This window comes from Xiphophorus hellerii, chromosome 3 (assembly GCF_003331165.1).
Source record: "Xiphophorus hellerii strain 12219 chromosome 3, Xiphophorus_hellerii-4.1, whole genome shotgun sequence".
Classification (NCBI taxonomy): domain Eukaryota; kingdom Metazoa; phylum Chordata; class Actinopteri; order Cyprinodontiformes; family Poeciliidae; genus Xiphophorus; species Xiphophorus hellerii.
Window position 1 is genome coordinate 4,561,247 of NC_045674.1, and position 25,462 is coordinate 4,586,708.

General features: G+C 35.6%; 2 protein-coding genes across 5 annotated transcripts; both read right to left on the bottom strand.

The window, feature by feature from the left end:
• Positions 1-4,394: 4,394 nt before the first annotated feature.
• s100a1 (S100 calcium binding protein A1) lies at positions 4,395-6,781 on the bottom strand. 2 transcript variants are annotated; one of them, XM_032559152.1, is made up of 3 exons: positions 6,679-6,781; positions 5,271-5,421; positions 4,395-4,707 (listed from the first exon to the last, which is right to left on the bottom strand). In XM_032559152.1, the coding sequence occupies exons 1-3, from the start codon at positions 6,738-6,740 to the stop codon at positions 4,543-4,545; spliced, it is 378 nt and encodes a 125-aa protein (XP_032415043.1). In that variant the 5' UTR covers positions 6,741-6,781; the 3' UTR covers positions 4,395-4,542. The 2 variants fall into 2 exon arrangements, with proteins under 2 accessions (XP_032415043.1, XP_032415045.1); XM_032559154.1 differs by lacking the exon at positions 6,679-6,781 and adding an exon at positions 6,121-6,228.
• Positions 6,782-6,945: 164 nt separating this feature from the next.
• tlr18 (toll-like receptor 18) lies at positions 6,946-23,672 on the bottom strand. 3 transcript variants are annotated; one of them, XM_032559149.1, is made up of 5 exons: positions 23,490-23,671; positions 13,535-14,539; positions 11,797-12,979; positions 10,630-10,954; positions 6,946-10,590 (listed from the first exon to the last, which is right to left on the bottom strand). In XM_032559149.1, exons 2-5 carry the CDS (start codon positions 14,527-14,529, stop codon positions 10,403-10,405), a joined length of 2,691 nt encoding a protein of 896 aa, XP_032415040.1. In that variant the 5' UTR covers positions 14,530-14,539; positions 23,490-23,671; the 3' UTR covers positions 6,946-10,402. The 3 variants fall into 3 exon arrangements, with proteins under 3 accessions (XP_032415040.1, XP_032415041.1, XP_032415042.1); XM_032559150.1 differs by having other exon boundaries at positions 10,490-10,954; positions 23,490-23,672; XM_032559151.1 differs by lacking the exon at positions 6,946-10,590 and having other exon boundaries at positions 10,827-11,425; positions 23,490-23,672.
• Between the last annotated feature and the right edge of the window lie 1,790 nt (positions 23,673-25,462).

A 25,462-nucleotide genomic window follows, 5' to 3' on the forward strand; every position in this document is an offset into this window, starting at 1 on the left:
TATTTTTTTATCAGTTATTCAGTGTACTCTTAAGAAAGAATTATTCAATTAACCCTTTAGGGGTTAAATGGCACATTCCTAAGCACTAAGATGTGCAAATACCAACTTTTTTCAGAGTTTAATACTTATTTTGTGTTATGGTGCTGTATGTGGTTGCTCAGTCCACATCCTGGTTTTTACAAAATACTCAGCGTTCCAGAAATTTGTTCTGCAGTGAGAATGACTGTGATTCTTCGACTGTCCAAATATTCTAGTATGGACAATCGAGCCTCAGTCTGTGGTTACTTTTGATCATTCTCTCAGACTCAAAGAGCTGCTCCTGGTCACAAACCTTTATATCACAAAGCACAGTTTGAAGCAGTAAAACTGCAGAAGAAGGTCTGACCTCAAACAAAAGAAGTAAAGTAATACAAGATGACCCAGTCAGTCTGTTAATGGGTAACTGGATCAGTACATAGTTTAGCTTTCTGCATGAGCTTAATGCAACATTTTAAGCAAACACATGCATGAGCACATACAAATTATTTGTAGTAAAGCAAAATCCACTCATACAGCGACATTTTCTGAAAACGTTTAAAGTTTCCTTTTTAAGGATGAACTATTCTGTAGCTTAACATTGTTATGTGTGTATGCAAAATTGTTTGTCACTTAGCATTAAATTAGTAAAGTTTTGTTATGTTGCACTTTGCTCATGCTGAATTTTCTTGACACATCAGTCAATGTTTCTGGAGCTTTAGTTAATACTGTTGGTTTACTACAAGATGCCAAAATCTCAAAAACAAACTGCTTAAGAACAGGTGAGGTTAAAATAATAATGTTTTCTTATTAAATATCTTTGCTTAATTTAAAAAAAATGATTAAAAATAATCCAACTTCTTTATTCTTATAAAGTATTTACCTCTGTGTTATTCTCAGAAAACAACCTATCATTTGCGTAATGCAGCAAATGTAACACAGCTATGCATTACGTAATGCATTGACATTGCGTAATGTCAATGGGTTTTATTGAATGTGACGGGATTTTTTTGTTTGTTTGTTTTTTCTTTATCCATTTCTTTTTCCCCTTGCTGTGTAGGTGAGTTTGATCGATATGTTTTTTTTGATTGAATATCATATTAATATGCTGGAGGTAATCAAATCAAAATCAAATCAAATTTTATTTGTATGGCACATTTCAGCAGCAAGGCATTTCAAAGTGCTTTACATCATTACAAACAGAAACACGATGCAAGATAGAATCAACAATCAAAACACAGCATTAAGTCAGGTTCCATCAATAAATTTGTAATTGATTACATTTCAAATACAGTTCTATACAGGTGGGTTTTTAGTCGAGATTTAAAAGAAGTCAGTGTTTCAGCCGGTTTACCGTTTTCTGGAAGTTTGTTCCACATTTGTGGTGCATAGATGCTGAAAGCTGCTTCTCCTCGTTTGGTTCTGGTTCTGGGGATGCAGAGCAGACCAGAACCGGAAGACCTGAGAAGTCTGGAAGGTTGATACAACAACAGCAGATCTTTAATGTATTGTGGTGCTAAGCCGTTCAGTGATTTGTAAAATAACAACAGTATTTTAAAGTCTATTCTTTGAGCTACAGGGAGCTACAGGGAGGGAACCAGCCAGACACAAAAAAATCTTCGAGAGAGTTAAATATTTCTGTAATGGCACAGAGGCCTTCCAGCCTAAAAGACAGGAGCTCATACAAATGGCATGAAAATTGTTTAATATGCTGTTTTTGTTTAATTTAAATAGAATTGTATTAGTTTATAAAAATAGCACAATGTGAACAAATTATTACATGTAAGTGAAGCAAATCACAGACTGTTGAACCTAGGTTTCAGTGTGGCTTTCATTTTGGCCAGGGAACAGATGTTTACCCTTGAGTATGACTTAATTACACCGTTTTGGCTGATTACAAACGTTTCTATGCAAGTGCAAATAATTTCTCTAAATGACCAAACTAAAATTACATTTCAATTTGACAGGTATTACTAGTGACAAGGTACATTTTTAATCAAATTCTAAATGTGTAAGTAAATTGCTGTAAATCATCGTTGACTTCACTCAATAACTTTTCAGTTGGGTATGTGAGAACTTCTGAACATATTTCATTATAGTTTGTCACAACAGATGTCACACAAAAACCTGTAAAGTATCTGTAATTGTCATACTGTACCAGGAAGTGGAGATGTTTAGTTAAACTGAGAGTTGCCTATTTTACATAAATGTAATTATAGTTATCAGGAGTTAATCTTGAGTTTTACACGTTAAATTAGTTTCAAAATCAATATTCTTTTTAAATACAAACCACATAAAGGAAATCATTACAAACAAAACAAAAAATACAAAAGAGCATAGAAACAACTAAAACAAAGTGATTAGGAAATAAATGAACTAATAAAAATAAGTGACCCTAATTTCACCAGAAAACAGACATTGTAGGTAAAAAAACAAAAAACTTTAATATTTCATCTGCAGATATATCAGACAGTAGATATTAATACGTTTTATAGATGACTATAACAGTGAAATGACAATTAGTTTACTTCATCAAATTATTTTAGAGTTTTTTGTATCATGACTGTGGTTTTGATAAAACTGTATTAATGCACGGTATAAGTACCTTTCCATCGTTTTCAGCTTTGATAAGCATACAGTCTTTGTCTCCATCTGCTGGTCACTTAATGCAAACGTAAAGGGAGAAAAGCACCAGAGTAGAAATCTACCCCAGGAAGAGCATGAGATAGTTCTTGTTCATTAGCCTACGCCTTTTGGGTGAAGTTTTGCATAGGGAGATTACTGGGCATGTTGAATTATTATTATTATTATTATTATTATTATTTTCAACCTTGCATTATTTCTTCAAAACGGCCCTTTCATTGTTCACATTTTACAAGTTATGACTCAAACCAATCTGAACATGTGTAAATTAAATCTATTGCTTCTTTACTTTATTAAGGTGAAGATTAGATCAGTTTAACTACGCAGCAATTTGTGCTTTGTTAAAATCTATGGAAAATCTATAGAAAAGCAAAAAAAAGAAGAAACAGTTTAAAAGGAACATATATAAATATAAAAAATCACAACACGGCATTATTAGTAATAGCATTAGCATGGCAGTATTTAGTAATATTACCACTAAATCAGTCTTTTCAAATGACTAGATTACTGCTTTCCAAAATCTCCAATAAATAGATTGCATTTAAAACAAAATAGTAGCTCATATTAATGGTAAATGTACAGGGAAATGTGACTACATTCCAGTTCTTTGATCTCTGTTGAATACATTATATAAACCTAAAAAGCATTAAACAGCATTAAACATACTGCATGACAGCTTGGTATGCAGCTGTAAGCCAACTCTACTGAGTTTGTTTAACCAAGTCTAAAAGTTTTCTTTTTAAATTTTAAATCCAAGCCTTTCAAGTATGGGGTTTAGTTTGCAGACCTTGTTTTTTAATTGGGGCCTGCCATAGCAGAGCATAGGAGAGTTCCATGCAGTCCATGGAAGGCACCTATTACTCTGCAACTCAAAATAACTGCCGCTTCCGTGCACACCCACAATATACATATATAAAAACATGAGGCTGGATCTCGGCATGCGGGCCATTACATCTGTTGGCATTTCGAGTACCCATGGCGACGTAATTATCGAAAAATGAGCCTAATTCCAATGAAAACAAATTCTAACTGACACTGTTTTGTGTCAGTTTGACTCAAAAGAGAGAGAGAATTTTGTCTCCCCCTCTGTGTCTCACTCACACATGACAGTTTTCAGAGGATTAATTACCATAGCAACAGAACACTGAGGAGGGCAGACATTTAGAACTACAAAGATGGCGGAACACCTACAGAGGGCGGCAGAGCTTCCAGTTAGAACTACAGAGACGCCACCTTGGTGGAACACTTACTACAGAAAAGTATACATGTTTTATAACCGTGGTCCCCAACCCCTGGGCCGCGGACCTGTTTTATGTATTATTTGAGTCTGGAGGATCTTTTATTTTGAAAATCATTTAACCGGATTCTCTCGGTCTTGGGCGCCAACATTGAGCCCACAAGCAGCAAAATTAGTAAGAAACAGATCAAGTAACTGTTAACTTCAGTTGTTCTAAAAATGTATGTATAAAACACAACTTCAATGAAATATTGATGCTTTAAAATTGGGCCTCCGTCTCTTTAAAAAGCCCCTTCTCTTTCTGACCCTGCCTTCAGCGCGACAGGGTTTCTCCATTAACAACTGTTCTCAGGAGCGTTAGACTGAGAAGCAGAGAAGAGTTTCCCTCTCTTACACTAGATGGTGCTCACGGTTTCATTGAAAAAGATACAGACCAAGTTTTTACAAGTTGTAGATCAAGAAAAAGAGCTTTTCAACCAAAAAGACTCATGGACACAGGTTAAACACTATGTTTTATTAAAGATGGCAGACCAATGATGGATAGGTAAATGTAAATTATTGGCCATCTTCCAAGATGATGTGTGAGGATATACACTTCTACATTTGTAGATCCTGTCAGATTCAATGTCATGAACCAACTTTCCAGCTTAGTTTGAGCCCTTGTTCTGTTTAAGACAATCCACAAAGAACTCGTTGCAAGCCACAGTCAGTGCAGCGACCAAAACCACAAACTCCTGGAAGTCCACTTCACCATCTTTGTTGTCATCTAGGCCAGTCATAATCTTCTCAACCATAGTGGGATCATTTGAACCCTTAAAATAAATAAATAAAACAAGTCATCAATCTTTTCTCAACACAAGAGACAGTAAACCTTAAGAAAAATCCATTCCAAGATCAGTTAGTTTGTACGAAGTCTGGAGTTTGAATTTCTTCACTGAGAAACAAAAAGATTAAATTATGCATTTATTACTACATTAATTTAGCACAACATACATTTTAATGTACAGATACAGTCTACTAATCATATTCATATGCATGGTCTTCATCAAGTGTATTTCAATAATGACATAGTGAATGCAATATTGTAAATAAAAAGTTTTTTAATTATATATATAATTCCTTAGACTGTCTTGTGCGTTATTAGGGCTATAAAACAAAATTGTCTCACTTTCAGCACAGCATTGTCAAGAATGTTATTACCATAATTTCCTGAATATTTAACATCTAATTACCTGGCTGCTTGTTCTGTTTCCATTTTATTTTAGGACTGTAACATCCAAGTTAAAATAGAAGACAAAAGACTGTGTCAAAGTTAAGTTTTAGCGCTTTAAAAAAAGATTGGTAGTTTTATTTTTCTTTTATTTGTCAAACCCACATTCAGGAATTCTGAGAGTTCCTCCTGGAGCATCTTCTTCAGCTCCTTCTTGTTCAACTTGTACTTGTCACCTTCGTTTCCTGAGTAGCGGTAAAAGACCTTGATAAGATCTTCCATGGCTCCTTGCAAAGTGGAAGACATTTTTGCAGTCCTGTGATGAAGGAGTAGACGACACATTAAGATTACTATTTTCTTGGTAGCGGAGGGGGAGGAGGGTAATGAACAAATAGAGAAATATGCTGCTATATTCTCTGCATATAGCACCAACAGCAAAGGAGTTAGTTAGCTGTTAGTATTAATTTGAGATCCACAGCATCCATGCACTCCAGTCTGTAGCTGAACAACTTAACCATTCAAATATAGATAATTATATTTCAACCCTTGTCGAAAAAAACTAAATCTCCGTATAATCTTAATTTCTCCAAAATTTCAGTTTTTAAACACTGAAGTTACTCTGACATGTATCTATATAGTAGTAATTTAAATGCCTTTTCACTTCAAGTTATCTTGACATGCAGCTTTAGCCAATTTTGACAAGATATCAATTATCACACGGTGGGTAAGTCGTTTTCTACAAACATTACAGCTTCCTAGAAATGCTCTGAAAACAGAAGGGAAATAATATTGAGATATTAGATTTGATTAATCAGGTGAAAAAATTAGCCTTCACATGCAAGTAATGGCAGCTGTTTTATCAATACAGATTCCAGTAGCTAGTATTTAGTATACATTCACCCTGTAAACATCACAGAAATAAAAACCCCTTAAGCGACCTTCCATCTGTATATTTAAGGCATATGAATGAGGGTCACTGATGTCAAGTAAAGTCAGAACAGGTTAACTGTCTAACCTTACATCAGCCCTTCAGTCTGACACTCGAGAAGTGGACACTGGGGTCATCTCACCTCCCATCAGCAAGAAAGACAAAGCCCAGACCTCCTGCAGGGCAACTTGCAAAGTAAAACTGATTATAAATAAATAAATAAAATCAATCGTATATATAAAAGAACATATATATATGTATTATTATATACATATAATAACATATGTTATTATATATATACATCTATATATATAATAACATGCTGGTTGATCTTAATTCCATCATTTAAACTGATTATTTCAGCCTACAACACAACAATCAACAATGGACAACTGTGAGTGTGTGTACAAACTCAGGTAACAGAGTTGAAAGTTGCTACAATGCTGCTTCTCTGAATTATGCAATATTCCTGCTAGTTATTTGCAATAATTGCGATTATTTATTCCTGACTGATTCAAAGAACAAATTAGAGTTTCTAACTGTGAAGCGCAGCGTTGGTGATAATTAAGCTCCTCAACATGAACTCTCCAGTTGCAATGGCACATAAAAAGAAAGAATAAAAAGCAGAGGAGGCAATTTACTTACTTGAATAGGGGTGCAAATAGTTCCTGACCGAAGAGTCTTCTGCTGCTGAGTTTTCCTCTCATCAGTTTATATGGGCTGTCCAAGCCACAATCAGATAAGCACCTCCCTCTGCAGAGAAGCATCGCTCCCTGCTGCACAGGTGCGTTGCAAGGCCATTTAAGGTAGTTTCTAACCAACAAACTACTTTTACTTTTTATCAGCCAATGAATACACCCAGATAAGTGAGGAGGCACAGAGCTACAACAAAGAGGAAAAAATAGAACTGCATCATATTATAATTTGAAAGCTTTATTATTATAAAAATATACATTTGTGCAATGTACTATTATGTTATTACAATATACCCTCCATATAATAAATAGTGGCGGGCCATACATTTGGTATGGGCCCTTCAGAAAGACTTTACCGATTGTATAATGTTACAAATATACAACCCACAGATACAACATACAAACAAACCACACAATATAACAAGGTCTGGTATTACAAAGGTTTGTTCAGCAAACATCAGTATTGAGTGATTGAATTTCAAGCTTCCTGCTCTTATGCGTGATTTACATCTGGGATTTAAATGCGCCCCTGGTGTGGGGCTGCTACACCCTTTCTTGCTTCTGAACCAAAATGAACATTCATGATCATAATCATGATCATGATCTGGTCTCAAGGATTATTTCAAGCTTTCCTGCTTCTGTTTAATGTTTGGAGAAATTTTGCTGCTGCTGAACAACTTGATAGCCATGTGCAAACTGAGAAGGAAGTTAAACCAGACAGTGCCTTCCAGGAGGAACAATGAGTCTGATCCCACTGAGGTAGCGATGGGATCCGGAGGGGCAGAGGAAGCTCCAAACTACACCACCTGAACTACATTCAGGCGGGTTATATTTCTAATAACCAAGAGACATTTTCAGACCCATGCAAGGTGAAAAATTATGAAATTCTTACATTATAAATATATTGAATGATCATGAACATATTTATAACTTGTAATAAGATAGCATATTGTATGATAAGTGTATTGTTAGAACAAGAACATTATCACATTGAACCAGTCCAACATAATATGGGGCTATTTTTATTTTGCCTGGGAGGCAGCTCTTCTCTTCTGGAGGGCAATAATTATTTAGAATGTTATTTTTTCCTTGCTTGAAATGTTTACAATTTTCTTAACATGAAAACATTTATCCACAGACAAGTTTATTTTAGAGATTTTACCTTTGGAGTTAATCTTAATCATTTTATAACAAGATTTATGCTCCGATATTATTGTAGTGGGGTTCTCTTAAATTAAATCACAAGGCAAACTTTTCAATGAATTACTAAAGTATGACATCAATTTATAAAATGACTCATTTCATTATATGTCCTGTTTTGCAAATGGCTTCCTTTAATTTGCAACATAGGCGACTTTTAATGCTTCACTTAAGGATACAGGGTGCTGTTCAAACCCTTAAACATTTGCATCTGCATCAGTATTTGCATCACTGGCCTCTGTGTAAAGGTTTCATATGCATTTCCATATTTTCATTTTATAACAGGAAAACCAAACTACAGTGGAGCTGAGATCCTTAACAAGAATGCTGTTAAAACAAACACGGCCAGTGAGGTCATTTATGCAGCTTTCCATTTGCTGCTATGTCCTTAAAAGTCATGGAAACATATACATACCCTTTTTTTAATGGTTTAACATATCACATTATATTACAAAAATAACCTGAATAAGATGTACAGTAAGGTATATTTCTATCTTGATATTTTTTGTAAGTATTCAGTTCAATTTAAGTCATGTATTGTCCAAGTATTAAATCAACTAAAGTATTAATACATATCAGAATATGCTCTATATGCATTCAATAAATCTGCAGTTGTTCATTGTTTTTCCATAAATAAATAAAAACTAAAAAGAAAAACTCTGCTGATGGGTTTCAGAGAGCTAAGGTTGCTTTAATAACAGTGTTCAGCTAATGTCTGTTATTGAGGCTGAAGAATATATAATCTTAATTTCAACAGTTTTTATCAGGTATGACCAGTTTGTTGACCAGTACCAGTTATTCTAGCAAACATTGATACCAAGTATGGGTAGGTGCTAAGTCCTGCTGGAAAATTAAATCCCTATCTACATGAAGCTTGTCAGTAGAAGAAAGTGCTTTAAAATGTTGTGCAATTGGATTTGATCTAGATTAGTATTATATATGAATTATAGATTTATTTTTCTTTGTATAACACATATTCAATTTCTGGCAATTTCACACATCACAAGTTACTTTTCTGACTGAGAAACAATATTTTTCCATCTGCTGAACTTGCTGTGGCATTTGGAGGTCAAGTGTACAAATGACAACAAGGGGGAGCCAGTGAGTCAAAATCCAGAAAACAGAGACAGGTCTTGTGTGCAATCCGCGGTGAAAATCTGCAGCCAGATCCAAATCAGTTTCACGGGGCTTACGACTCACGTAATCAATCATGTTAAGATTGTAACTTTCAGTTTAATCGACAGCTGCTGTTTAAACAACAACAACAAAACCCTAAAGTAAATTATTAAATAAACCTGGTCTCAGGCCCGGCGGCATGGACAGGCATTGGGGGGCATTGCCTGTCCACAGAGTCAGTGTTTAACTGAATTTTTAACTGTGCTTATTCTTCTCAACCTGGACAACAACTACAAATACTTGTAAATGAATTGTAAATATTTCATTCCCATCGGGGAACAGATTATTTCAGACAGCTGAAATATTTGGTTCCCCCCAGGTAGCTTCGGCAATTAAAGAGCAAATATTTCCAAATCTACAGAATTTGTTGTCCACGATGAGAGAAATAAACAGAGTTAAAGGCTTGCTGGTAAATTAATATTTTCCCACATTATGGAGGGGCAACAGATGATTTGAAACACCTGGATTATTTTGTTCCTTCCAGGTAACTTTGGCAAATAAATAGCGAATATTCCCAAATCTACAGTACCCTATTTGTTAACCATGATTAGAGGAATGAACATATTTAAATACTTGCTGGTAAATTATTTTTTCCCATGTTATGGAGAGGGAACAAAACATTTAAAACAGTTGCAATACAGAATAAACATTAGTAATGCTTATATTAATTCTTATATTATAGGTCTTACATTAATTCCTTTGTATTTTGTTTCTTTATTCTTGCATGCAGTTTTTTTTGAGTCTATTTGATTTTGGTTTTGTAAATTGGTATTATTTTCTATTTTCCCTTATTATTTCCTATTTTCCCTTACTCCTTAGTCCTATTCAAGTCTTACATGAGTACAATATACTCTACCCACCTCTAATGATGTTCTATGACACAATAAGGAGTTCATGGCAAAAATTTTGTTTTCTACATGTTAAATTGTTCCTTAGGACAGTGTCTTAAAATTTAACTGCTCTTGAATTCAAACCACAACCCTACACTGTTTCACTTATTTAAATAAAGAAAAACTCTTTCATATTTTTATTTATTGACAAAATTGAAAAGTGAAACAAAATAGCAACAGTCTCTTGTAAACAAGCATCACACAAACCTTTTCCAAGTACAAAATTTTACTTCAACACTGCATAGTAAGGATTATGAATGTCTAGTAACATACAAGCCTCTGGAGTCAGGCACATTCTGCATTTAAGTATTTGAATGTATTTAAATTATCTCCATCAAAATGTAAACAGAACTGATTTCTTATATACCTTTCTCTCACCACAAAGTGAGAAAGTGGTGGGTCCTGCTATCAACTTGATGTTATCAAGATGGACAAGTACTTGCCAAAAAGACAATGTGGAAATGTGATAAGTCGCATTATATTTTGATATTTTGAATTGCTTTGATCTTGTAGTTCAATTTCAGTTCTGTGAATAATTTCACTTTGAAATTCTTTTTTGTTGCCCTTAAGATGTTTGTCTACTTCTGGTATCCTTTCTTCAACAACGGGCCCAAACTCTCAAGAGTTTTAATAAACTCCTGAGAATCGTTCGGATGAGTTTCTACTCCTGATGCTGTTAGTCCCCTCACGAGTCATTGTGGGTTTACCCAAAACACTCCTCAGCTGTGCCCAGAAAAATGGCTGCTGGTTGACCTGTTGGGGCCACTCCAGGTATGTTTTGGTACGCAGCATCTTTTTGAGCTTGCAATATTTGCTGGGCAAAGAACTTGGCTCAATGGGCTCCTTCAGCACCAGAATGACATCACTGAAGGTCTTTCCCATCGCTCTCTGCTGAGCAAAGTACAGCTCGTAGTTGCACCATTCACTGTTCACAAAGTGCCGGGAAAGGACAAAAATAACCTGTAAAAGATAACACTAAATTTAATAAACTCTTGATTAAGAGAAATGTGGTTTAACAAAATTACAGAAATAATGTAGCAAATAAAAATACATGTTCTGACTTCTGGGCCTAAGGTATTTGATTTTGACAAATCTGAATATAAATACAATGCAACATAGGCTAAGTGCTTGGATAGTTAGCTCCAAGATAGCTGCTTAACAAGCATAAAGCTTACAGTTTGCCAACTGTAAATTTAGAACATAGTCACCTTAACATGAGTGATAGCTAGTACTTCTTTAGTTTCTGTAGAATGTGCGAAGATTTTTTTTGACTGAACATAATTATGAATTACTCAGTTTGCATGTGTTTTGATTGAATGCCACACAGAGAGAGAGAGAGAGAGGGGGGGGGCAAACAGCACTGTGGTCCTTCCAGCTGAAGAAAACTGTGGACTCTCCAGTACTTTCTCTGGCATCGTCTTAAAATAAGTGCTGCCAATTGGTAACAAACCAATTGGTGAGTAATTACCTGTTGCCATTTTTTTTTTTAGAAAAATCTGGAAGCTGCAGCACACTGAGCTCTAATCATTGCCAATTCATGAAATGTGACTTTGACTACCTGATGTCTAAAACTGTGAAGGGCTGCATTAATAATTTTAATAAGTAAAATTTCAAAAATATGAGCAAATCAACTAGCTTGTGACATTGCTAAACAGTTTTCACATTCTTTGATCCAAAGCATTTTTTGCTGATAACAAATCTGCCTGGTCACCTTGTTTCTTGCAAAGCTATTAAGAAGCAGATAAGGATTTTATTTTTTATTTTTACTGTTCTTAGCTGAAATCAAAAGTACTTTCTCTTACCTTACGACTGCTTTCAATGTTCTCAATTATGTTGTCAATGATCCATTTTCCTGGCATAAAGTCCCGCTCATGAATACACAGACGATAGGGGTTCTTGTTGTTCTCCAAACAGGGTAAGAGCTGGTCCCTCACCCAGTCAGCATCTGAGTGGCTGTAGGATATGAAGGCATGATAATTGAAGTTCCCAACGTCCCTTGCTAGATTTTCCTTGTGCGCTCTGTATTTGGCTTGTATGATCTGATACGTGGCTCTAGTGTACCATGGGAGGTCAAAAATATAGCAAATTAGAACAAATATCAAGATCACTACGGCAGTGGTTGCAACAGAAATGATGATAACAAGTCTGATGTCACACGCTACTTGACCAGGAAAATATTTGGATATTGAGGTATTGAGGAACGGTTCCGGGTGATAGCATCTGTAATTCAATGGCCAGTCAGTGAGATTGACCTTTCCAATTGCGATGGTGTCCTGGACAAAAGCGTGAAGCTCACAAGTGCAGTGGTAAGGATTGTTTCCTGCCCTGAGCTGAGACAGTTGAGGCATATGATGAAAGGATGCCTTGCTTATCAATCCAAATGAATTTCCATCCAAAGCTAAAAACTGAAGAGATGGGGACTCCCACTTAGATGGGATGAACTTAATTTTATTCCCACTCAGTAACAGAATTTTTAGGTTTGTGGCTTTCTTAAAGTAGGTCAAGTCCAGCTGGTCCATGTTGCAGTCGGACAGATCCAAGTAAGAAACAGTGGTAGGTAGACAGTGAAATGCTTCGCTTGAAAAGTAGTTGTGGTGTGCAATGAAACGAGTTATATTTTGTGTCCAAACACAGTGTCGACTTTCTTCTGCAGATCCCAGTTTGTTGTTGCTGAGATCCAGTACCTGCAGCTTCCTGAAGTGCTTTATCAGAGACGATAGGTCTTCTAGATTGGTCAACTCATTGGTGCTTAGGTTGAAGGTGAGAAGATTTGGCATGGACCCTTTGTAATTACATCGCTTGTTGTAGAAAACATCATCATTTAACCGATTGTTTGAAACATCTAATAATTCCACACCTTCCATCTCAGCCCAGGAGTCACAAGGCACACTGCTGAAATACACATACTGGATAGACAGCTGCTTTATTCTCTTGAACCAGGTGAAGCGCCAGTCAAATCGCAGCACATCAGGATTGCTGATATACCTGTAAAAAATTCAGATTTACTTAGAATTTTATTAGTACCTTCAGATTCATCACCCTTGAGCTAACTCAAATTTTGCAACATTAAGAACAAAAATGTAAATATGTATTTCAATGGCATTTTATATGATAGATCAACTCAAAGAAGAACAAATTTGTAAGGTGGTGTGCATTTGCATCACCCCAGCATTTTGTCATTTTTGTAATTCTTTGAAAAAAGAAAACACAAGTCATTATGCTCCAACCATCTTGTTTCTTCAGGTATTACTGCCTATTTAACATCTTCATAAAATGTCTTCTGTTTTAATTTATTATAATCTGCTAGGGCTTGGGATTCAATTGGGCAAATGTTTTGATACCTAATGCAGCTACAGTTCTTACTTCTCTGTGACAGTAAAGAAGATGTCAGCGATGATATGAAAGGTCGGGCTTTTGACTGTCAGCATAATCTAATTTTAGTCAATATATTAACAAACATTTCATAATGCCAACTTAGTTTTAGATTTTCCAACATTTTTTTTAACATTACATCTGTGCATAGTATTTGAAAACACTTACCAAAGATCCAAGTTATCCAGACTCAGCTTGGTTATGCTAGAACCTGCTCCACTGTCGACAAATGTTGGTGAACGGGCAAAGTCGATGTACTGAAGTCTAAGCCGTTTGATGGGAGTCACTTGTAAGTTCAGTAATGCCATCTTCAGGAGATTTTCGTTGAACTTGCCTCTGTGAAAGATGAGCTGAAATGCTCTAATGTCTTTTAAGTTCAGGAAAATATCTTCATCACCCATGTAGTATGTGAATTCAAACAGGTTGCGGAATTGAATGGCACTGAGTGTCTTGTTGGCGAGATCACGTAGCATATGATGGAGAGCATTCGGTCGTTGATCGATCGCCATGTCAAAGCCCATCTGTTTTGTGTGGATGACCTCTAAGCTTCCTGGCTCGTAGTAACTTAAATTAGAGGAGCACTTGATGGCAAAAACTTGTAACTGGATGTTTTTTAGGGGCTGAAAATCATTTTTCTTTAGTCCCATCACCAAAGGGCCTCCCAAGGACAGAACTTTGAGTCTGACTAATTTAGAGAAACTGTCTGCTAAAGTTGCATGTCTATAAAGATTATTTGACATGGAGAGCTCCTTCAGATTGAGGAGGGATGTCAGAGGTGAAGCAGGAATTTCATGCAATGAGTTATTAAAAATGTTGAGATGCTCCAGTAATGGGTTATTTTTAAAAGTCTCATTGGCAATGTGTGAAATGTTGTTGTACTGCAGTAGAAGGATGCGAAGCTCAGGAAAGTTCTGGAAGTCAGCTGCACTGATAACATGAAGCCCATTATAAGAGAGGTCAATGCTTTCAAGTGTAACTGGAAGTTGTCTCCATGGAACGAAATCTAGCTTTCTTCCCTGACAGTCTGCTGACAGACCAAAGTTGTAAATCCGACATGGTCCTTCATCGGAGATAAATGTGGAAGGTGAAGATGGATCTGGTGAAAATTGAGATGACACAGCTCCAAGAAGGAGAACACCGACACTGATCAACTCACCAATCATGGTTACAGATCTGAAAAAGAAAATAAAAACATTATTTAACTTTCAGCTTCAAGCAGAAATGATCAAAATGATTTTTGAACAATGGCATGTTTTTTCAATATTTTCTTTCAAAAGACTAAGAAGAAATGATTAAAATTTAACTGGGATTAAAGGTCAAAACTGTTCCTATCTCAAGTAAATTCTAACAGAAAATGAATCTGTTGTTATCTCAGCCACTCAAGCACTCATTACGCCGAGGTGAGTGAATCTTCATCAATGAAGACAGAACATCTGCATAGTAAGGCATGGAATGAAATAATGTAATCATGGCATCAATGCTGCCAAAACTGTGAGTATTTACATCAATTTCATAGCATTGTTGACATCATGTCAATAAAATTTGAGTGATTCAGATGGAGATTAGATAACATATGCCTCAGTACCAGTTGATTTAAAAATATAATGCTGGATCATTGTTTGATATGCCATGCAAAAGCAAATAAACCTTTAAATTGATAATCCTTTAACTGACTTATTAATTTATCTAATGGATTTGGTTTTCTGAAGTCACTGTATTTCAAGGGGGGAAGGGCTTTATTTCCTCCCGTCTTAATTTCTTCCCACAATTTAAGAACAAACATCTTCTGCCTGTACTTCTTTGCACACTGACATACAATCACATGCACAGCCGCTGTCACACACAAAAACAAACACATATAGCACATTTGGTGGAATCACACCATTACATGAACACACAAGGATCATGCAACAAGGGGCAAGCACAACTATAAACTACAGTAGACACATTATTTCTGTCTCATTTTTATTTATTTATTTGCTAATTTATTTTAAGCTAGTTTTGTCTTTATAATTGTTCTCTAATTTACTGTGTGAGCAACAGTAAATCTGCATCTGACACTGCAAGGCAATCAATTCCAACATGTCTCGGCTCTGGTTGCCTACTTATCTCAGCAGACAATACAGTACACAAAAAAATTCTTCTTTTATATGTATGTTTTTCCTTTCATTTTTGTCACTGTTTTCTGTGCAACTTTTAAAATTTCCATGTATGTAAAAGTATTAAAGAGAATCAAAATAATTTAGTAAAGTTCACTTACAAAAACAGACAATTACCTGTGTTTGAAAAATACAGAAATATGTTTTTGTTCTAAATGTTTTCTATTTAATTATAAAGGTAAAAATCGTGTGCCATTATTTGTCTGGATTAAATGTGTAATCAGTTTGTTAAAATCTGAAACCAATTTTTAACTGTGCATTTACTGAAATTATCTTGTAACACACATCTTCTGGAAACCAACAGTGTGTTAAATATAATCAATTTGCGGACACAAATATGATCAGACATACTCACTCATCCAGGCGTTGTTCGCTGTAAAACACTTACCCTGCTTTAAATCACTGAAGACTCTATTTGCTGTCACTTTTAATTAATCCTGTGCTCAACCTACACTGATACTGAGATGCTAAAAAATTGTTTTGTCCTCACGTGAAGGAAAAATAAAGCTTTGTGATAACCTCCTGAACAAACAGTGTTCGTTTTATTGGGTCCAGGAGTGACACAGCTTGAGTAAACACTTCTGCCTGGATGGGGTTGTTGCAGAATAGAACTGGAACCATAATAAAAATGTGAGTCATTTTGTTGGCTGGACCACACACAGACACAAAAATATGATAGACTAGTAACTCTTTTCAAAGAGTCCGTTAAAGTATTATTGAAAAATCCTAAAACATTGTGGTATGTTGAGCAAATTGTAGATATTACTTATAGCCAAGAGTTTTAAATTCCTCTGAATTATATATATATTATATATTATATATATATAATATATATATATATATATATATATATATATATTATATTATATACATACAGTACAGACCAAAAGTTTGGACACACCTTCTAATTCAATGGGTTTTCTTTATTTTCATGACTATTTGTAAGGCAAGAAATCCCACTTATTAACCTGACAGGGCAGGTTGACCTATGAAGTGAAAACCATTTCAGGTGACTACCTCTTGAAGCTCATCAAGAAAATGCAGAGTATGTGCAAAGTAGTAATCACAGCAAAAGGTTGCTACTTTGAAGAAACTAGAATATAAGGGGTATTTTCAGTTGTTTTACACTTTTTTGTTTAGTGCATATTTCCACATGTGTTATTCATAGTTTTGATGCCTTCAGTGTGAATCTACAATGTCAATAGTCATGAAAATAAAGGAAACTCATTGAATTAAAAGGTGTGTCCAAACTTTTGGTCTGTACCAAAATATACATATATATATATCTATATCTATAGATACTATATATATATCTATATCTATAGATATAGATATATATATATTTTTTTACATTAGGTGTTTGCTTGAATTACAGCTAGACTCACACAAAGTCTTTAATAGCTACTGTAAGTATCTATTAAATTTTCAGTTGTTAAATGTGTCAAAATAAATATATATATTTATTATATACATACGCCTGCGCCTCCTTTATTATATACATATATTTTTCCACTGAATTAATCTCATATTGCTTCCTTACGAGCTGTTTTTCCTTCTTTTTTATGACATCATACGGGAATAGATTTACTGCTTCATTGATTACTCATCTTGTCAGTTCTGAAGTAAGCATCTGCTTCTTACTGTTGATCAAATTATCAGACAATATGTTTACAGGAAAGTGAAATTACCTCACATAAAGTCAATGCAGGGCAAACACTTTGTGGTATCACTTGCTACTATCAAAAGTGATAAAAAGTACTACAAAAAGGAAAATTATAATAAATTTGTTTGGCTGATGGTCAATTCTCTTGCTGTCATTCCCATTTTAATAATATTGTATGAAATATATCTTGCTCTAAAATAATATACAATATCTGCATTCAGCTGTAGATCATATTCATTCTAATCTACAGGTATATGAATTCAAATTGGTCCCATTTCATCTTGTGTTAATTATAGAGTGTTTGTTACATCTTATTATCTTATTTATAACATATGCCAGCTAATAAAGTTATAGTCTTTTTTGTGACAGTGGGTGTAGTAACCAAAGCTCTCCTGCAGGGGAAGTGTTGAGCTGTTCAGCTATGCAAAGACTTTGCTCTTCTGTCATTCCTGACCAGCATAATTACAAGTGAGTGTCCATGCATTTTACATGGGATATTATCCATTTGAAGTCTTTTCACATAGTTTAAAGAATATGTGGTTATTTTTAACAAACAACTCTCCTTTTTTCAGACCGATGTATCTTTGGAAGAGTGTTTTTCAATGTTGGTCCTCAAGACACCTTGCTTTATGTGTGTTGAAGCAGGGGAACATCTGAGACATTTTTGATTTGTTTTGTGTGTGCATGCATGGGTTCTCTCCAGGTACGCTGTCCATAAGTATCCATGTTAGATTAGTTGGCCACCCGAGTCACCACTGAAGTGCGTTTGTGCAAGTCTGGTTGTGTTTCTTGTGTCGCTCTGTGTCAGACAGGTGACTTATCCAAGCCGTAACCCTTAATGGATTTAACAGCTATAAAAAATAATGGATGCAAGTGGTTATTATAAAAATGTATTCATTCAATATCAACTTTGGAATATTTAAGCTTTAACAAGTTACACTTTAAATAAAATCTACTTTGTTTTTTTTTTTTCTTTTTCTTTTTTTTCCCAGAAATTAAGCTTAACTAGCTTACTGCACTAAATAAGAAGACAAAAAGTTTCAAGGCAAATATTTTTCAGTTCCTGTTGTATTCAGTTTTTAATTCAATGGTTTTAGTTCCAGGTATGGAAAAACAAGATTCATGGAAAAGGTATGCTCTGTAAGTGGCTTGGCATTAATCTGACACGATGTCTGTTTTTGTCAGGGTCTGCTTTATTGATTTTTGTGCCTGACTTGTTCACAAAAGAGAAAATGCTCCTGTTCTTTGGTTTGCAAGCCTATCTGCGACAGGCATGTGCAAAAGAACGCTGCAGTTGATATCTCTTTATTTCAGGTTTAAAATAGGTGTTTGCTACTGAGGTCAGGTGTTGCAGACATAGTTATATGGGTGTGCCGTGGTGGCGCAGGGGATAGTGCGACCCATGTTTGGAGGCCTTGAGTCCTCGACGCGGCTGTCGCAGGTTCGATTCCCAGACCCGACGATATTTGCCGCATGTCTTCCCCCCTTTCCTGTCAGCCTACTGTCATATAAGGGACACTAGAGCCCACAAAAGCCCCCCTGGAGGGGTAAAAAAAAAAAAGACATGGTTATGTTGTGATAAACATAGAAAACATAGGGGATTGTATTAAGATCAAATTTTTTCAAGTTCAGTTTTGCTCATTTTCAAGCTTATGAAGCAGAACAAGGAAACTCCATGAGACATATACTGTAGATATATTAGCTTTTTTCATGTCTGAAAAATAGTGATGAGAACCTTGTCCATCTTAAATACTGATAAAAGAAGATAACATTGAAGTTTGATTCGCTGATGAAAGGGGAAACATAAATTCAAGCTATTTTCTACACCCATATAATCCTTGTGGGGTCAAAGAGGGCCTGGTGCCTATCTGTGTGGGTCACTGGGCGAGAGGCGAGTTACACCTTAGACAGGTTACCAGTCCAAAACAGGACAATCAGCCCCACAGACGCACCTTAAAGGAACTTAATACGGATTACTGGAGAGAATACCCAAGAATGCACAAGTATAACTTGAAAACTTCATGTAGAAAATATTACCTCAGGACGTTTTGTTGCAACACCATGCAGGACAAGAAAAGAAAACTGAAGAATATTATAACTGAACTCATGCTCTAGAAATATGTTCCCTGGTCTATTTAGTGTTGGTAAAAAAAAGAAAAGACATTTATTTGAAATAGTATTTAGAGAATATTCAAATATTTTGTGAAAAAATATTTTCTGCATCCTCCATCCAAAATCATTAGCACTTTAAACTTGAGACAAGCAGAGCTGAGTGTTTGGTCCAAATGCAAACAGTTTGGATAAATTGTTGGAGCAAATGTACTCAACCAGTAGCTTAGGAATTGTGTGAGGGGAAACATTGATACAAGTGTTTTTATTTCCTTTTATTAAAATAATTAACATGTACAGGGTGAATGAACATCTTATATATCACCAATCATCAATTGTGAGAGAAAATCACATTGCACACTTTTAAATATCTGATTTGCATTTTATTGCACTGTTGTTGTTTTAGGTACATCTGTTATTTGTTAACTTAATTAGTGAATTTCATCATGGATGTAGAGTTGACAAATGTGCAGCTGACATGTGATGCAATCGTGTCAGTGTGGATCAAATTCTTAGAAATGTTTCTGACACCCTGTCGACCACCGGGCAGTGTGTACAGTACATAATAAAGCACCAGGGAGTGACTTGAGAAAATTTTAGTACAAAATCCTGTAGCAGCATAAACCAAACTTTAAAATAAAACACAGTACTCTAAAACTACACTGTTCCCAGCAACTACAACTACGCTGTAGCCAGCAACTGATTTGCCGGAAATGCAAGAATAAGAAACAAATGCTTCATAAATGATTAAACTGTTATATACCTGACATGGTAAGAAATATGTCATTCTTGAGAGTCCAGATCTCTGTTAATGCATCAGTTATCTAGTTGTCAATAGCCAGTGGCAAACAGTTCTTGGGTTGACATGTTTTTGCAGTATTATGTCGCCAGGCCAGCTTCCCCTCTTAAAGAAAAAAGATTAAATAAGGCTGCAGACCTATGTCACTGATGTTCTGTATCCTGGTTTATTGAGGCTCTGTGTTTACATACTATCCACAAACACAGCTGCGCTTACATTGGACCGGTGGACACTGAAAAACTGAGCTTTCAGGTAGTGATGTTCATCCTGTACAGCAACAGAGGCTCAATATGTTTATGGGCTGAAGTTCTTCCTTTCATATCAAGATGATTGTTGAAACAATTTTTTACACGGACATTTTAACACCAAAATAAGCTTTTAACTGAATCATTCAATACTGGTTCTGGTTTTCTGTTTGGCGTTGATGTCTTACTTGACTCTGAACCTCTGACCCATTTACAAATCTTTTTAAATATTTAACAAGATTTCTCTCAGAATTGCTCTGTACTTAACCAGTTTAACTATCTTTCTATCAACTCTTATCAGTGTCTGCAGATGTACTGTAGCAAAGCATCTTCTCATTGCTATACTTCCACCTTCAGATTACAGGATGGGTATGCTCAGAGTGATATCCAGTGTTAGTTTTTCATCAAATTTTAGTCTCATGTTGCCAGAGCACCTTCTTTCACATGCTTGTTGTGTCCCCAGCATGGTTTGTGCCAAACGTTAGACACAACTTTTTATTGCTTTCTCACAGCAATAGCGTTAATCTTGCCATTCTTCTATAAAACTCAGGTTTGTTGTGTGCATGGCTAAGAATTATCTTGTCAACATATTTTCTATCCTAACCTATGAATATCTGCAGCTTCGTTAGTTACTATTTATCTCTTGGTTGCTTCTCTGATGCATTTAGGCTACGTCCTTATAGATTTCTGTATGTTTTTATTTTCAGAAAATAAATGAACGCTTTTTCCAACATAGTCACCATCAAAATGACTTTTTAAAGCTGCACTGATAGCTGCACTGCAGCTGACTGCTTTAATAATCTTTATTTAAGATTAAGATCTTTATTTAAGATTTCCTGTTTTTAGACAAGTAAATGAAAAAAAGAGTAAAAAAACACAAGAGATGTGGTACCTTTTGCAAGATTCTGTGTATGTCTCTAGTTTACATTGCAGACTTAGTGTCTGGTATGCCAGAAAATAATTAAAAGTTTCATTGCCTCTTACTGAAAAGTATCACTGTGTGCAATGAGCCAAAGCAGCTTTGTTCCAAAATATAATGTTTCACTGCCTCATTGTTACCATGACAAAATAACAACTCTTCTCAGGTTACATTTTGTCATCAATTTTCATTACATTAATTAACTTGTGAAATGGGAGTAACTACGTATATCTATGCCTCTTAATGTTATTTCTGTCTTTAGCTGCCAGAGCTCTGCAGTTGCACAGTCTGGCTCATTGTTGTGGCTGATAGCAGTGATTTAATGAAAATTGCCAGTTCAATTTGTTGCACCTGGGCTCATTCTATTTTGACAGCGGAAAATCCCCCTGAAGAAATGTCTATTAACATTTTGGGGTTTGTTTCTGGACACTCTGGACAGTTTTTTAAACTCTTTCACAGCAAAAATTAAAAAAACGCAAACAGCTAATAAAAGGGAAGAGAAAATTTCAAACTCAGGTTTACACCCTATAAAAAGAAAAAGTTCCCATGTAATTTGACTCATCATGGGCCATATTCCCAGTAAACTTTAGAGTGGCGCAATAAAATCAGCCATGTTCTCTACATGCCATCTCAATAAAGTCAAGATTTAAACGTAACCTTTTATTATTTATCTCTGTATCAAACATCTATATAATTCTGCATACTTTCTGCCCAGGTCCCCTTTGCAAATGAAGTCTAGACCATAATGTGATTTTAATCTAGTTAAATAGAGGATATTTTTAAGCTAGAATGAATTGAAACTTTATGGACATTATGTAGGAAGTATAAATGTCTCCTTACAAGTATCTAAAATGATGGGATGTTAGACATTTTTTGCTGACTTTTGAAATAGCATTTGGAAATAATGCCTATGTTTCAGCAGTGCCCAAATGTGGGATACAAGTAGGTGCTTGTCTTTCTGACTTTTCTTTATATTGTGAATTTCTCAGTTTTTGTTTTTATTGGGTGCTTTAATCAACTCATGCTTTGTACCAACTTTGTGCCAAATACACCTATTCAGAAATCAGGCAACCAATCAGTCAAAATGTTTTTCTCTAAAAAGGTAGTCTTGTCATCAGTAGCATGTCTTCATCATAAGAAATATCCAAAGTCTTTCCTGAATGAGCAGAACAGATGTGGATGGAGGAAGTGAAAATGGCAAACCTCTTTTGTTGGCAAGATTGAGGCAATCTTGAGCAACACAGTCTTTAACTGCAAGTTACTCAACATGAGCTGCCCATAAAGGGTAAAGTAGTGTTTGCTGTCCACTTTGTTATTGAACATAATGCTTGTAAGCCGGTCAATGCAGCTAAGTGACACTGTATTCTAACAGAACAGACTAAAAGTCAATTATGTAATCAATAAATTGACCACCATCTGCTCTGTCACCTGTAGTTGTACATTACTTCTAGCTGGCCCATTGCAATTAACATTTCCGGTAGCTGAACCTCTGATAACTTCTATTACCAGATGAATATGGGCACAGAATATTATTTTACTTATTATCTGTAAATATAATTTTAATCAAACATAAATCTACTGTATGTTTAATTGAATTTGTGCTTGGTTATTTTTATACTTGCACAATTCTTCAGCAGATCTTAAGGTTCATCAATTGCCCAAAAGTCTAATGCTTTTGCTATGAAGATTAGAATCCTGTAAATCATCACATACTCAAGGGTAATTTAATTAAAGCTGTCACACCAATGTGTTTTATATATGGCTGGTAAGCATATGGGCACGGTAAATTTTGAAAGGAAGCAATAGAAAATAAATTAGTAAAATGATTGGGAGGAAAACATGCAAAGAATTGCCAATGCAACATCTGCGCATGCTTTTGAGTTCTCTTGAGCCAGCACACAAGGGATAGACCCCAACTATTAATAAACTCAATCTTCAGTTTGATTTGACCAGCACACTCTTAAAAGCATTTTTCATGCCGCAATGCACTGCTTTGACAAAACATGCTCAGACAGAATATTACAGCGCTATTACAAATCTACCTTGTAGTAAACTTCCACTTCAGAAAGTGTCTGACAACTCCCTTTTTGTCATGATAACAGGCAAGGTAGCCTATGCAGAAAAATCAACGTCATCAGTGTGAAATCTGTCATAGCTGTGAGATACTTTCTAAAACTTTAAGATTAGTTTTCTAAATTATGCAAACAAACTAAATCAGATACTACTTACCAGGTAGTCTGACTCTTCCCTTCAGTTTTTAACCTGTGGTGTGGTAAAGAATCAGGTTATTAGTGACTCAACTCTGGAGGAGTTAGCCTGGAGCTGTTCTGTTCTGTCAGCTCACTTAATTTTTATATCTCCCTCTCACACCCCCTCCTACTGCATGTCTTTCACTCTCCCCCAGTCTGTGTGCGAGTTGCTCAGGAATGTAGGAAATACCAGTGGAGGAACTGTTTTTCTTCCTTCCCACTGTTCCAGATTTTACTAAGAGTGAGCTTTATCTGGCAAAATGTAAAGGTATCTGTTGCAATACTTTCTGAAAGTCAGTGTTAACCAAAATGAGACTTTCCACACTGTTTACTAAAGCTGTCAGGGCTTAAAAAATGTGGTAAAATATTAATTAGCTTACTTATTAAAGCTTATTGAGAACTGAATGTGCAAAACATTGCAACCCTGCATGAATTTTCACATGTTTATTGAACTCAATAACCATGTGAAATGTTTCTGGGCATGTGTTTAAGTCAGTTTTATGTAATTTACTTCTCTGCTTTGTGATATATCCCCTGTATTTGTTATCTTAGCCAGGTTTTTGCGAACGAGAACTCAATGAGACATAAATGGTCAAAGATAAATGAATTGCTATGGATATAATATGAAACAGAGGTTATAAATATGGATAAGTCATACTACTATATCTAAAGGAATTACTGGAAAACTTTGGGGCCTCTGGGTCTTAAAATAGGAAAAATGGGGTCAGGGTATTCTGTTCACATGACAAGACATAGCCACAAACATGACCCACATCTGTGGAAAATATGAGTAGACATAGCATATTGTGCAGTTCTGAAAAACTGCCTCTATTCTGCCTCTGTGGAAACCAGTGTTAAATAACAGGAAAATCAGTGTTGTATAGTAACGAAGTAAAAATACTTCACTACTTTACTTAAGTATATTTTGGAGTACTTCATACTTTCCTCGAGTATGAAAATTTTTGATGACTTTCACTTTTACTTCACTATATTTCCGAACTTAATTGCGTACTTTTACTCTGATACATTTTCAATGTGTGGTTTAGTTACTCGTTACAAAAAAGCGAGAGAGAGAAACGTAAGTGTTTTGATCCCACCTACTGATTAGCAAGTAGCAAGTAGGCTACCGAACAAAGTCGGTAGCCTGCTTGCCTGGGCTTGTTCATCACCACCAATAGGATACACCTGTTTCGCTTCTCCCATTAAACACAAAGCAAGTCTCGCAATCAGCAGCAGCCACATGGAGGAGGAGACGGAGACCACAACGACTGCAACTACGTCGGACACGGCTCCAGGGGGACCACCAGCTGGTGATGAGAGCCCATGGCCTTATTTAAACACAATACACTCTTTCGTGGGTGTTAAAGATTTTGTCGTAGCGCATGCAGTTTATGTTATTCCTGCCCGAAGATGTGGAAATTCTATCTTACAAAAACTCCCCGTCCAACTTGAAGAAACACATCGAGGTAACGTCTTATGAAATGGTTATAATCCTCCTGTTTCAGTATCTATAGCTTGGTCACTAGGCACTATTGTGAAATCTTGACCATAAATGAACTTTGTTTGGCATTGTTTCAGTTCCACACGTGGTGTATTTAGCTTAGGCCTAATGTTGACTGTAGCAGGCTACCTAGACTCCTCTGTTCAAGGGGGGACAGAAGCCATAGCGATAGCAATTTAGACTAAATTTAACGAATATAGGAAAGGCATGCAAGTTCAAAACCAGGTTTACAGATGCCAATAAGCTGCATTTCCCTCCCAATTCTTTTTTTCTTTTGCATAATGACCAGTTGTGTGCACCACCTACTGACTGTAGCATTGACTGATTCACTGATTTGTGAAGTAGAGTAATCGTAACAGTTCTTTTTCTTCATGTTGGCCGCATTTTCTGTACTATTTATTTTTCTCATTTTCAGCACTGACCTTACTTGAAGGGAAAACTTAAGGCTTACA

What these genes read in the sequence shown, in the direction of transcription:
- tlr18 (XM_032559149.1), bottom strand. Translation starts at nt 14,529, where the DNA reads ATGATTGGTGAGTTGATCAGTGTCGGTGTTCTCCTTCTTGGAGCTGTG. An exon ending in CTGGATAACTTGGATCTTTG is followed by an intron (nt 12,980 to 13,534) that starts GTAAGTGTTTTC and finishes AATTTTTTACAG; the next exon opens with GTATATCAGCAATCCTGATG. An exon ending in ACATTGAAAGCAGTCGTAAG is followed by an intron (nt 10,955 to 11,796) that starts GTAAGAGAAAGT and finishes TATCTTTTACAG; the next exon opens with GTTATTTTTGTCCTTTCCCG.
- s100a1 (XM_032559152.1), bottom strand. Translation starts at nt 6,740, where the DNA reads ATGAGAGGAAAACTCAGCAGCAGAAGACTCTTCGGTCAGGAACTATTT. An exon ending in CTATTTGCACCCCTATTCAA is followed by an intron (nt 5,422 to 6,678) that starts GTAAGTAAATTG and finishes CCTTCATCACAG; the next exon opens with GACTGCAAAAATGTCTTCCA. An exon ending in AACTCTCAGAATTCCTGAAT is followed by an intron (nt 4,708 to 5,270) that starts GTGGGTTTGACA and finishes ATTTATTTTAAG; the next exon opens with GGTTCAAATGATCCCACTAT.